The 12,865-nt window shown below is 35.7% G+C and overlaps 1 protein-coding gene across 1 annotated transcript in view; it reads left to right on the forward strand.

The window, feature by feature from the left end:
- The window catches only part of LOC136267413 (gamma-aminobutyric acid type B receptor subunit 2-like), a 61,062-nt gene that overhangs the window by 46,645 nt on the left and 1,552 nt on the right, over positions 1-12,865 (forward strand). The window contains exons 2-15 of the mRNA XM_066062564.1: positions 163-327; positions 385-543; positions 592-726; positions 3,717-3,782; positions 3,841-4,029; positions 4,079-4,357; positions 4,411-4,474; positions 4,530-4,628; positions 4,673-4,811; positions 4,873-5,017; positions 5,073-5,180; positions 5,230-5,358; positions 5,413-5,745; positions 5,800-5,873. Of these exons, the coding sequence (XP_065918636.1) occupies positions 163-327; positions 385-543; positions 592-726; positions 3,717-3,782; positions 3,841-4,029; positions 4,079-4,357; positions 4,411-4,474; positions 4,530-4,628; positions 4,673-4,811; positions 4,873-5,017; positions 5,073-5,180; positions 5,230-5,358; positions 5,413-5,745; positions 5,800-5,873 (2,084 nt within the window). The remainder of the gene's footprint in view (positions 1-162; positions 328-384; positions 544-591; positions 727-3,716; positions 3,783-3,840; positions 4,030-4,078; positions 4,358-4,410; positions 4,475-4,529; positions 4,629-4,672; positions 4,812-4,872; positions 5,018-5,072; positions 5,181-5,229; positions 5,359-5,412; positions 5,746-5,799; positions 5,874-12,865) is intronic.

The following is a 12,865-nucleotide window of genomic DNA, read 5'->3' on the forward strand; positions in this document are numbered from 1 at the left end:
ATTCTGTGTATGCTAGTCAGGTTGTTCTGTTGTTGATAAACATTAATTGTAAGCAGCACATTCAGAAGCATTAATTCACTTTAGGTCATTGGGTCATTGTTATTGATTTACATTTTTTAATTTTATGTGGTATATGTTCAAATTGCTGCTTTTCATTTACAGGAAATTGTAGCCATTATTACAATTGCTAACTTCAACAATGATGTACAATATGCAAGATCACAAAATGCATTCATCAGTCCAATAATAATGGGATCACCATTCAGTTTTGTAAATGAGTACGGTGCTTATATTCTTGGAAATGAGACGATGTTGAATCTTTCACAGGTATAAGTAGTTTGTTATCAAACAGTTTAAGATACTGAAATTGTATGTTTTGTGTAGGTGACTTATGGGTCACATCTAGTCACACTGGATGAATTTCCTTATTTCTATCGTGTTGGGCCAAATGCAAACATTCTTAATTCAGTTCGCCATCAATTACTGCAAAACAACAAATGGAGGCGTGTTGGGCTGTTGTCTTCTGCAGGAATACACAGTATGGTAAGTAGTTATATATGAGAAGGCTATACTGTAATAACTACAAGATAGGCTGCTGATTGTCTGGAGGAAGAGTTAGAAGGGGACTGTGACTTTCAAGAAAGCTGTATTGAGGTTATCAACACAGCCAGCTTTATTTTAAGTGGAAGGGAAAATGAAGATGTGTGGCAACTGACTGAATTAAAGGTGTAGCTACCTGTGTATGTAATAGTTGTATCATGGCCGGGCCCAAGTGATTTGCCTGTTTGCCTGTGGTCCACGGGAATGGGTGTACATATCAGGCAAATCATGAGGGCACATGATACAAATGATATGTACCATACCAATTGCAGGCAAATAGCACTCGATGGGCAATCAATCACCCAAGCCAATACGAGACCGACCACTGTATTTATTCCAACTTTTAAAATTTGATTATAGGCCAGCAGCAACTAATGTGACTACATTTGCTAACATGAAGGGCAAGTCTTAGGGGTTAGGGTATCATGGAAAAAGTTTAATCAAAAATGACATCACAAGTATTTTAAAGCCACTACATCATTTATGGACTGTTTGTTATAACATTTACTAAACATCTAGAGTTGTAAGCTTTGCTGTACATAGAGTGGTTATCTCATGATAATCAATAGGAATGATCTCAAAAGTAGACATAATCTCAAAAGTAGCTAGGCATAATCTATATTCGAAAATGCGGTGAACCGCTTATCAATATGCTATAGCTCTAGTTCTCAACATTTCTCAACTCAGAGGATGGCAAGGGTGACCAACCACTTTCATCTGAGTGCTGTAGAATGATGATATGTATGTAAATGTACATACTCACAAGTGAAGCATTGTTGATGTATTGGCTTTAAAGACAAGTTGATGTTTTGCTACTTCTAAAACCAGGCGCCCATGCAATTAATACTATTCCATTCTATCTAATAGGCAGTTAATCAACCATGTATATAATTTAATTTATATTTATGCTATTGTCATTATTGATTCAGCTAGATAATTAGACTTGTAAATACTGTAACTCAGCTTATTTCATAATTCATGATTTATTTTGTAATTTGGTAATTACGTTGCTATGCACTGCTAAGGAGGTGTAACTATAACAAACCACTTTAAGCCACAAAATTACACACAGAAGTATCTTCTCAACTGTTTTGTAGTGTGTTTATCATGTTTTCTTGTGCAAATTGTATAGAGAAAACCTCAAGGCTGCCTTCATTTTCGTTCGCAGAAGTACACGTAGGGTAACTCCCCCTTTCAACTGGAAGGATACGTTATCTTTGTTAGCCTAAGAGGTCTTCAATGTTGTTTTAAAGTTAAATGTCTATAAAACTGAAAGGGAAGACCGTTCACAAAATATATGAAGAGTTGCCATACCTGTATTTCAGACCGCCGAGAAGAAACCACCTCAGAGTAAAGTTTAAGTGTGCCGAAGTTTAATACAGACTTAATTTAGCTTTAAATTCTTACATCCTGATTGCTTTTTACCATTTTTAACGTTTTTGCTCACGTGGGTATGTATGGACAAACAAACATAGGTAGGTACACACACGCATGTTTTTACGAAAACAATGTAAAGTGGGCGCCGCACCTGGTTTAAAATGCAATGAGCAATATAATTATGGTCTAGCTCTCAGATTCTTTGCCATACATGGTCATATTTCTCATAAAACGGGAGATCACTAATTGATAGGCACGAGGACAAGACTAGCTGAGATGATGTTTGTTGCTGTCTGTAGATTTTTGTGAAGCCATAGATGCTTATAGATTATTAATTAAACAGCATATCTGCGTTAGTGTTTGTTTTAAAAAACATCCGGGTGGAATTCAAGTCCTATAGGTCATCCTGGTCCAATGCTGACCCATGCAGTCAGTTTTAACCCTGATACAATTAGTATTGGTAACCACACACATTTGAGTACATTTAGGGAATATTACTATTATTGTAAGAGTAACAGTCAAAATTATGCAAGGCAAAGCTGAGTATAATTTTGGCTGTTACAAGTACAATTACTCCCTAATTGCATGAAAATGTGTGTGATTGTCTTCTAGAACACCCTTCATGCTAACCTATTACAATTTAATCTGACAACCATAGAAGCTGTTGTTATAAGCAACAGAAAATCAAAAATAACCACTGCAAAAATGTCAATCAAATGTTACCTAGCAACTGTTGCTAAGTAACCATATTATTTTATGCAATGGGGCATCTATCACTATGGTAACACCAGTTGTCACACCATGGTATCAGATTTACAGAAACAAACCAATGTGATTTGGGAGCCTACTAGCCTACTATTGGAACTAAGGTAAGTTACAAAACCTGGAATCGAAACACAGGAAACGAAACGAAATGAAATCAGCCTATAGTTTAGTGGTGGACAATCACTATATCATGCACAGTAACATTATAATATATGCACGCACTTTAATTGATACCTGTTTATGCATCAAGCAAGACTCCAGATGGTGGCTTTCTCTGCACAGCACTTATCAATTAGAGAATATAAACGCCTGCTCATATCCGAAGAGTCTGGGGAGAAAAGTTCTGTGCTTGGGTAGGTGAGCATTGATTGTCCCTTGACCACTTTCTTAAGAGGTGTGAATAGCAACAGCTTGATCACTACAAATAGCATATATATGGTTGGCTGCAGAGTCTGAAGCCATGTCTTTAAATTTTTAATTTATTTTATTATTAACCATCTCTAATGGCACTCCCTTCCACCCACACATCTCTGTGAAAAAACTAGAAGAAATTTGTCATGCTTTTAATTAGAATGAAGCCATCCACATCTCTTATGAAAGTGGTCAAGGGCCAATCATCACTCACATGCCCAAGCACAGAAGAACTTTTCTATTCGGTAGTAGAGTTCCCAGACCCTTTGGGTTGGAGCAGGCATTTATAATCTCTAATCAATAAGTGCCGTGCAGAGAAATCTGCCACCTGGAGTCTTGCTTGATGCATAAACAGGTATCAATTAAGGTGCGTACATTTATTATAGCGTTACTGTGCATGATATAGTGATTGCCCACCACTAGACTGTAGGCTGATTTGTTCTGTTCTGTTTTGTTTCATTTCCTGTTTTGATTCCAGGTTTTATAACTTACCTGAAACTAATGTATCGCAACACTATGTGACTAGTGTTTGCTTTGACATAGTTTAATATTTTCATTTACAGAAAGAAGATATCCGGATTATAATAGGATTCTTCTCAGTTCTTGATGTACCAACTATAATGTGTGAGGTGAGTGATGGTGATACCTCACACAACACTAGTTGTATATTATCTACTTGTTGTGTAGAGTTACCACATGGGATTGGTTGATGAACATCATGTGTGGATCCTACCTGAAATGAACCTCAATGATATTTGGAAAGTAGCAATAAATAATAATTATAGTAACTGCAGTGTAGATGTCTTGAAAATGTCATTGAATAATACACTAATGGTGGGAGCTGATTATGAAAGTGGAACAAATCAGAATATCAATGTATTACAGCTACACTGTCTTGTAGTGCTAATTTAATTGTATGTCACAGGTTGATGTTGGTCAATTAGACCAGTTACTACTACAATACTACAGAGATGTTAACCCTAACATGTCAGCTTCAGAACTCTCAAACATACCAGGCTACCATCTGTCAAGAGTGATCTTTGATGTAACATGGGCAGTGATTTTAGCTCTTAACTATTCCAACTCAGAAGAGAAGTTAGACAATTTTCTATTGAGGAGTGGAACAGGTGTTCCAACAGTAAATGAAACATTTGCAGAGTTGCTCAGTGAGTCTCTCAACAAGATTAGATTTTGTGGTTTATCGGTCGGTTAGTTGGTTGTGTATTGCAATGTTTATACTTGAAGTATGCTATGTAGGGTTTTGTGGACTTAAGAAAAGAAAACGATATTAGTTTCAAGGCTCGTGTTTCACAAATAATCAGTAAGTATTTTAGCAGTACATATTGTGTTTACCTTATTGTGGTAATGATGTTCAGATGACTCAGCCTGTCCAGTTGAGATTTATACAGTATTCAGGAATGACACAAGTTGCAATACTATGAGTGCTAATGTCTGTGATTATGTTTGGGGAGATAGTAAGTTACCTCCACCCTAGTATGACTATTACTTTCTTAAATAGATCCACCACTCTCTGGAGGTTTGATCAAGTACCAAGGAGTGCCAGCTGCACTGTTGTATTTTACTATTGTGGCCACTGCCCTATTCTTGTCATTTGCTCTTGTGTTGTTGGTGTCTAACATTGCATTGAAAAGAAAGAAGTATGTATGTTTGTTGGTACATAGAAAGATGAGTATATAACGATATCTGTCACATATCTAGATACTTGAAAACAGCCAATCCACTTATTAATGCACTAATAATTTTTGCTGCTGTGTTGATTTTCATCTCAACCATACCAAGAATTTTTGCATTTGGAGCTGTACAATACAATGTTTCCAAATCACAATTTGCTGCACTCTGCCAGGTATAGAGCATTTATACTACGTAGGTGACTGTAGGATTACTGGTATGTGATTTAGGCAGAATTATTGTTATCGGAGTTTGGAATTGTACTAACGTATGCTCTCCTATTGCTCAAAACATGGAGGCTTTATCAGATAGTAACAAACAAATTGCTCCGACGGAAGGTTTGATCAGTGGTTGCATATTTTCCATGTTATAATGTTAAACGTATAGATCAGATTTATTTCAAACCAAGCAATATTTACAATGCTACCAATACTAGTAGCTCCAGTGGTCATGTTACTGATAATCCAATGTTTTGTTGATAGGGCTGAATGGAGATATGAAGAGGTTGAGTATCAAGTGAGGTGTACACATTATTGTTTGTCCTGTAAATATATACATGTTCTTCTATAGGGAGGACATCCATACAAGTTGATTCGATTTACCGTGTGTAATTCTTATAGCATAGTTTGGGAAATACTAGCAGCTATTTATAATTTGCTTTTAATATTTTGCATATCTTGGCAAGCTGGTCATGTGTCACAAATGAAATTCAAAAACTTAGCTTTAGAGGGAGATGTCTCCCTTCAAGCACTTCCCCTGCTTGTCACTGTCTCAGTGTTTGGAACTATAGTGCAAGTAGTTTTTGAACATGGAAGTGAAGACCATTTAGCAGTTGTCATAGTTCAAACAATCTGGAACATGTTGTTTCCTACTGTAATAATTGCTACTACATTTCTACCTAAGGTCAGTAGTGGTTGTTGACTGTGATATTCTGTTACTTTAGTTGACTTGATTTAGTATTACATGATGTGCAAGGGTCAGGAACCAGTCAAGAAAAAGAAGTGTAAAAAAAGTGAAGTTGCATTATCACGGTATGTATGTAAAAATTACTGCATGAAGTCTTCTATGTCCACACCTCTTTCTTCCTTTGTATATATTTAAACAAATTGTGAGCGTTGTGTACATTGTCATCGTAGATAACTATTTATGTAGCCAAAATAAAATGGTTGTGTTATGAACAATTACGCACATGCAACTTTTAAGTTTATCCTTAAGTTTCTTGACTAATGGTAGTAAACACCTCGTACTGGTTCTTCAGTGCCTAGTTGATTATTGTAATTATTTTTTGCCGCTATGTCAGTTGATAAACTTCTGTATAAAGTCATTCTATTTGTTGATGCAATATGCAGTAGCAGACAGATGATCTAGTTTTAAATTCCTTGTTAGTGACTATCAGTCTGTGTGTATATGGCTTCAATGAATCTTGTTTGATGGTCTACCTTTTGATTGCATTAGTTAGTGGCTTTCCTTCAATGAATTCTTTTCAACAACCAGTATAACATGGGAGCAGAGATCGTTGAAAAAAGTAAAGAAAAAAGTGTCAAACAAGCCAGCATGTTAAACACACAGAGATCTCTATTTGGACTCAATGGATATGGTAGAAACTAAGGAAACAACAGTAGTTACTCCATATATCGGGCAGATAAGTACTGAGAATGCTTCTATATAAATATTTATTTGAGTCCAAATAGAGATCTCTGTATGTTTAACATGCTGGCTTGTTTGACACTTGTTTCTTCACTTTTTCAGCGATCTCTATTCAAAAGTTTTCATTTTTAAAATTATTTTTACACTAGTTGTTTAGTTTTTATAAATCCATTTATGTATAGCTAACTTGACAACAAGAGTTGCTAAACATGTATATCAAGTTAGTCATCATGTATAGTAACTGTTAAGTAGTCATCAAGAGTTAGCAAACACCAGTGCAATGTTTCATTACTATTGACCATATCATTGTACTTTGTACTATACAGCTTTGACATATCCAAATATAGGCAGTGTATAGCATGCTGTGGTCAGCAATAGGATGGCTTCTGAGTTGTGTAGCAATGTGATCACAATAAGTCAAGTACACAGGGGTAGTTGGAAAAGGCGGATACGGTCTGACATAGATACGGACATAGACACAGATTTTTAAAAATACACTTTTACAGTTATTTTATAACCTAATGTTGTTTTTATAACAGCATTCGCTTCCAAACCCAGGCATCAATCTTGTCATAGCGCTTATCCATTTACAAGCGCATGTGCAAAGGATAGACTAGCACTCTAAAGGCCATATAGTGTTGTACACGTGCTCTAGAAATCTAATTCAGTGTCATAGAGATCAAACTGGCATGTCCCGACCTAATCTGTAGGCCAGGTCCTTGAAACCTTCAACGCTTGGTATAAGCGCCTGCGCCTTATACGTGTATACTAAAAGGCGTAAAATTGTGGATTTAGCCTAGTTGCATGGGGCATACAAGCTAATCTCTACAATCATACAACTTTGTATTAGACTTTAGAGCATGTGTACAACACTATATGGTCTTTGGAATTCTGTGGAGTGCTGGTCTAGTCCTTCGCACGTGAGCTTATAAATGGATAAGTGCTATGACAAGATCGACGTGGAAGCAAAGACTGCTGAAAAAAACAACAACGTTAAGTATGAAAAATAACTGTTATATAAATGTAAAAGTGCTTTTTGAAAATGTCTGTGCCCACATCTGATCGTATCTGCCTTTTCCAACTACCCAGTACACAGTGATACACAACAACATTGTTGCTCTGTTAATATACTGTGGTTAAATATAGGTAAATAGATTTGATACTTATTAACACAATTAGCACGTTGGTCACCCTTGCAGAAAGTAAGTCAGAAAATCAATGGCAAAGTGAACCAACAGGAAGCAAATTTGCTTGAGAATGGGTGTTATCATTGTAATATGTATTTAGAAATAGATCATGGACATGAAGAAAGACATAGGAAAGAAAGTTATGTAGTTTTTATATCCAAAAAGTACTCACTTTTGCTCTAGCTTTGTGGAATAATAAGATGAACAAAATGGCATATTTCAGAAATTTAAAAAAGTACTTTTATTCATTCCTTTTGACTTCATATTTTTCAGTGGACCAAAACTTCTTCCAAATTAACTTCTCAGGCTTCTTTTGTGGTTGGGGGAGTTCCTAAAATGGTGTTTAGGTGTGTATTCTATTGGATTTTGGCCAAAACATAGATGATCTCTATTATGAACCACTACTGTGGTTCATGATATGGAATCTGCTTGCTGAAAAATCTCAGACACTGTACATTATAAACTAAATATTCTGTAAATGAGCAAACATGACTGGATTTGCAAAAAAGGGTCTTCCAATTAATTTAAACTATTCATAACTTCAGCTAGGAAAAAGCTATTGAATGTAAATTTGTTCAGTTGTGAGCGTAAACATAGATTGATGAATGGTTAAAATTTCAGGCTTGTATGTTTCTTGAACACTAAGCTGTGGTATTTGAGGTTTTATAGAGTTGGATGTGTGTGGAACACCCCTGTTAGCAAATCCAGTCACAAATATCAAACACTTTAGAAAATGTTCATTAATGTTTACATGGGGGATTATTAGGACAAGAAAGTAAAAATACCTGAATAATAAGTTGAATTGTAGCTTACTTGCAGTGTAGCACCTCTTAAACTACTGCAAGCAGCTTGACTATACTAGTGCTCCTACTTCACTCATATACAGCCTGTCAATAGTGTCTATACCCATGACTGAAGTAGGAATTAAATGTCCAGTAGTACAGCTACAAATGTAGATGACCTCCCTTCTTTTTTTGTTTTTTTATCTTTATGCTCCTACTTTTCAAACATACTTAAGGAAGTTAATATAAACATCTTTAGTGGGACCATGTGTCCCACAGGCCTTTATAAGGCCTTCTGGTATACAGGCTCTGCCTTTACCAAGTACTTTAATCATAATAATCATAATGATCCGTACTCAATGTAAAATGTTCCTAATACTTGTCAATTGTTTGTTTACTTTTGTAACATACTTTATCACTGGTGAACCTGCATAAAAGTAAAGGATGGCACAAGACATATTATAAATTTAATTGTGTGACTGAATGCATACCTTAACAATCAATTACTGGAATGCGAGGTGGCCATTCTGCTTTGTCATGCTTCATTCTGTATACAGTGTACAAATAAAGAGCAGCATGAGAAGTGTCTTTGCAATCATTCCACTCACTACAGAAATTATGGATTGTTCTCATGATGGCTACAAGAAGCTATGACATGCCTCCCATGAATCAAATCAGTACTGACCTACATATTATGCAGTAGTGGAGTAACAAATGGGACACAAAAGAGGACAAAGGTAAGTCCATGATGTGTGTATTGTAGCTGCTACGGTTGGTGAAAAGGCATGTGTTAGGCCTAAAATCAAGCCCATAGCCTTAACCGTAGTTGAGTTATCTTTGGCTGAAACCATCAGTCAGTCAGTCATTCAGTTGGTAGAAAATTCAGTTAAATATTTGAGATATTTGGGGTCGCTCTGAAGACATATTTTGGCTTGGTTATACCTAACCAATAATGCCAAGCTGTCATGAAAAAAAGTTGTTTTGGTGTGATATTATTGGGCAGGAAAGTACAAACGTTTCACGACCCCTATTGGGATTAAAGAAGAATACGTATGTATAAAGATTTTGGAGCATAATAGACTCTAATGTGTGTAGAACTTGACCTTGAAATGTGCTGTTGTCAGCTTTTACCATATAGCCGGAAGGTTTGGCAGGGGATTAGCAAATTTGGCAAGTGAGCAGTGTTTTGCCAAACTAAATTGTTTGTCCAATACAAATCTGTATTAGCTATTAACAAATTCACCAAACATTTTCTCCCCAAAATGCTATCGAAGCAAATTCACCAAAGTTTCTTCCCTCCAAACTTTCCAACTATACAGTACTGTAATTTGGTTTTCTGTTCAAAAAATATCTAAAAGTTATTTGCACAACTATGTATTTGAATTGTTAAAAATCAATGTTTTTCTATCAATGCACTAATGCTGTGAAACATTGAGATAGCTACTCTAATAGAGCAGTCACTTGTTCACTGTAGTATTCTGGCTACGTCCCATGTAACTGGACATTAGATACTCCACTTGTAGACACATATACCCCCCATACTTTCACCTGCTGTCACAAAAGTAATATTAAATTGACTGCTTGTGTTAGCTATCTTTCAAAGACTTTCTTAGCATATTATGTATTAGTTTTGTTCAGTGAAAATCATATGAAAATTTATTTATAATAATATTATATGGAGTTTGTTATCATGAATTTTTGTGCAAAAATTAAGTGAATTAAAGTATACAATTTTTAGTGATGATGCAAAAATATTAATATTGTTATTCAGCTTAATGAATGTGTAATGCATATTTAAGAAAAGAATGTCCAAATTTTAGAATAAGATTTTTATTCATGCCCTACTTCAGAGATCAAGTGACTATCCCATTTGTCTTAAGTGGTAGACCTCTTGTATTGCCGCTGTATTTGTGCTATCATGAATACAATCAGCATCATCATCATCTGTATTGGATAGCATCAGACTATTATAACACTACAAATGATGCCACCAAAACAGCACCAATATCAGTACTGGTATTACTGTGTCTATAAAAAACTCTAAAAACTGTTTCCATAAGCCATGTAATTTCACAAGAAACTGACGGTTGTTTCAAGCAAGACACAAGATAGTTTGTCATGCGGCCAAGTACAGCCACAGCGCATGCGTACAGACAAGTGTATAGTTTACAGGAACCAAGAGAACAGTTTTCACACATCCATAGCTAAATCAGAAATTGATCATTTTTTGCTGGGAAAGTTCCTCTGGGTAGGGCACCTCCTATTCCAAATTTGAGTTGAATCTGACTGAGTTACACGTCTCCAAATTTCATCTTGTGTTCTTTGTATTTTTCTTTAACTTTCTTTTCGCAAAATCCCTATAACTCACATGTATAGCTGTTATGTGCACTTTGAAAAAAAATACAATTATGCATTTTGTTGTCAAGCCTACATGTACATGGCAAACTACTTATTAAGGAATGACATTAAGTACACCGTACATAAAGTCACAATTATAGTGCAAACCTTTTGTGGTTTGAAGGAAATCCAGATGAAAGTTATGGAGTTATAATGAAAATGCCAACCATGTGTAACAGGTGCGTGATTTAGTTTCATTAATAAAATAATAAAAAAACTGTTGCCATGCCTAACAGACAAACTGCTGAAGGAAATGAGCTGAAAATTCGATTGTATGTCGATTAGTCACTGTAGAATTAGCCCTTTAGTGGTTCAGAAGAAATTGGATTCCATTGCAAAAACCAACTACCATTATAGAGGGAAACTTTGCTGGGGGTAAACTTTGGCGAATAGCAAGCTAAATTGCATTTGGTGAAATAAACTTTGGCAGATTCAAGCTCAATCTTTAGCTATAAAGATGCTAATCTCATAAAGTAACTGGTGGGTTAAACCAAGAGTTCCACTACTATAATTATTATGAACTCTTGGTTAAACTTTGGCAAATTTGTAGCAAATCGCCAAAGTTTCCCTCTGTATTATGATAATTATGTAAACAGTACACAACTGAGATACTCTAATAGTGCAGTCATCCTATTAGAATGTTCAGCTATGCCTAAAGCTGCAAGTCATTCTCAGCTACAAACAAGTTACCATGTGGAGAGTTCAGCTAGCTATGTTACAAGTTATCCTAAATCTAGCTGAACTTATGCAGTAAAGTCTAGTTACAAGTCACCCACAAGAGAGTTTAGAGTTATGAAGAATGTCAAACAAATTACATTGTAGAACATTCAACTACATAACAAGTCACACTGTAAAGAGTTCAACTAGATTACAAGTCATCCTGCAGAGAGTTCAGCTATGATACAATTCCCACTGTAGAGTGTTCAGTTACAAATAATTCACCTTGTAGGGAGTTCACAGTTACATTACAAAGTCATCCCAAAAAAGACCAGAGTGAAAAAATTGTGAAAACAAAGGTGGTCCGGTGGCCAAGAGAAATAACTGCAATGATGCTAATGCATGCCAATCATTTCTAATGACTGTGATTATTAAAAATGCTAGCCACCACCTTTTTTGGTGGGGGGGCTTTCACTGCAATATGCTTACAGTAATCAGCACTCTATAACACCAGCAGGTTTCACGTGCTAGCTATTGCATCTATCTGTAAAGTAAAAAAATTAAATTTCCTTAGGGGAGGGAGATGCTTCAGACTCTACTTCATTGCCAAAGTTACCTATATTGCTCTCTGGCCTGCTCCTACGTCCCTGGTTGGTTCCATAATTTTGTATCCCACACAGAAGAAATGTCTACATCATGCCAATGAATAAAGTAACTATAATAATACTAGTATGTTAAAAATTGTTAATTTAAAAATGAAGTAGGGATCTATGCAATTAGAAGTAGTGAAACAAGAGATGAATGATGGTATTACAGCATAGCTCAGTGGGAAAATCCCTACGTTGGCATGTTATAACAATGATTTTGTTTAATGCCAAAGTAGGAATTTTCCCACCGAGCTATGCTGTAATGCCATCATTTATCTCTTGTTTCACTGCTTGGATCCCTACTTCTTTTTAAATAAATAATTTTTTAACATACTAATTTGTTTAGTTTTTTGTTATAACATACAGCTATACACATGTGACTGTTCTATTAGGGTCACTGCTGTATTAGAGTATCTCGAGTCTACTACCAGGGGTGTGTCAATAGCTACTTCATTGTGCTAGCATACAAATAGGCCAATAGTAATAGGGTGTGTCTTCGTGATAGATTGTTAAGAGGTATGGTCTCAGTGCTCGATCATTATTGATCAACCAGATCATGATAACAAATAAATAGGCGTGGCATTGAACCTATCATCAAGTTACAGGTGTCTATTTAGTGTATAAGCGCTTCAATTAGTTTGTGGTGTCTAAATATGCTGCTCAAGGAAAATGTTGATAGGAAAAATTAACACCTCAATATGGTTTT

This window comes from Dysidea avara, chromosome 9, assembly GCF_963678975.1.
Source record: "Dysidea avara chromosome 9, odDysAvar1.4, whole genome shotgun sequence".
Lineage (NCBI taxonomy): Eukaryota > Metazoa > Porifera > Demospongiae > Dictyoceratida > Dysideidae > Dysidea > Dysidea avara.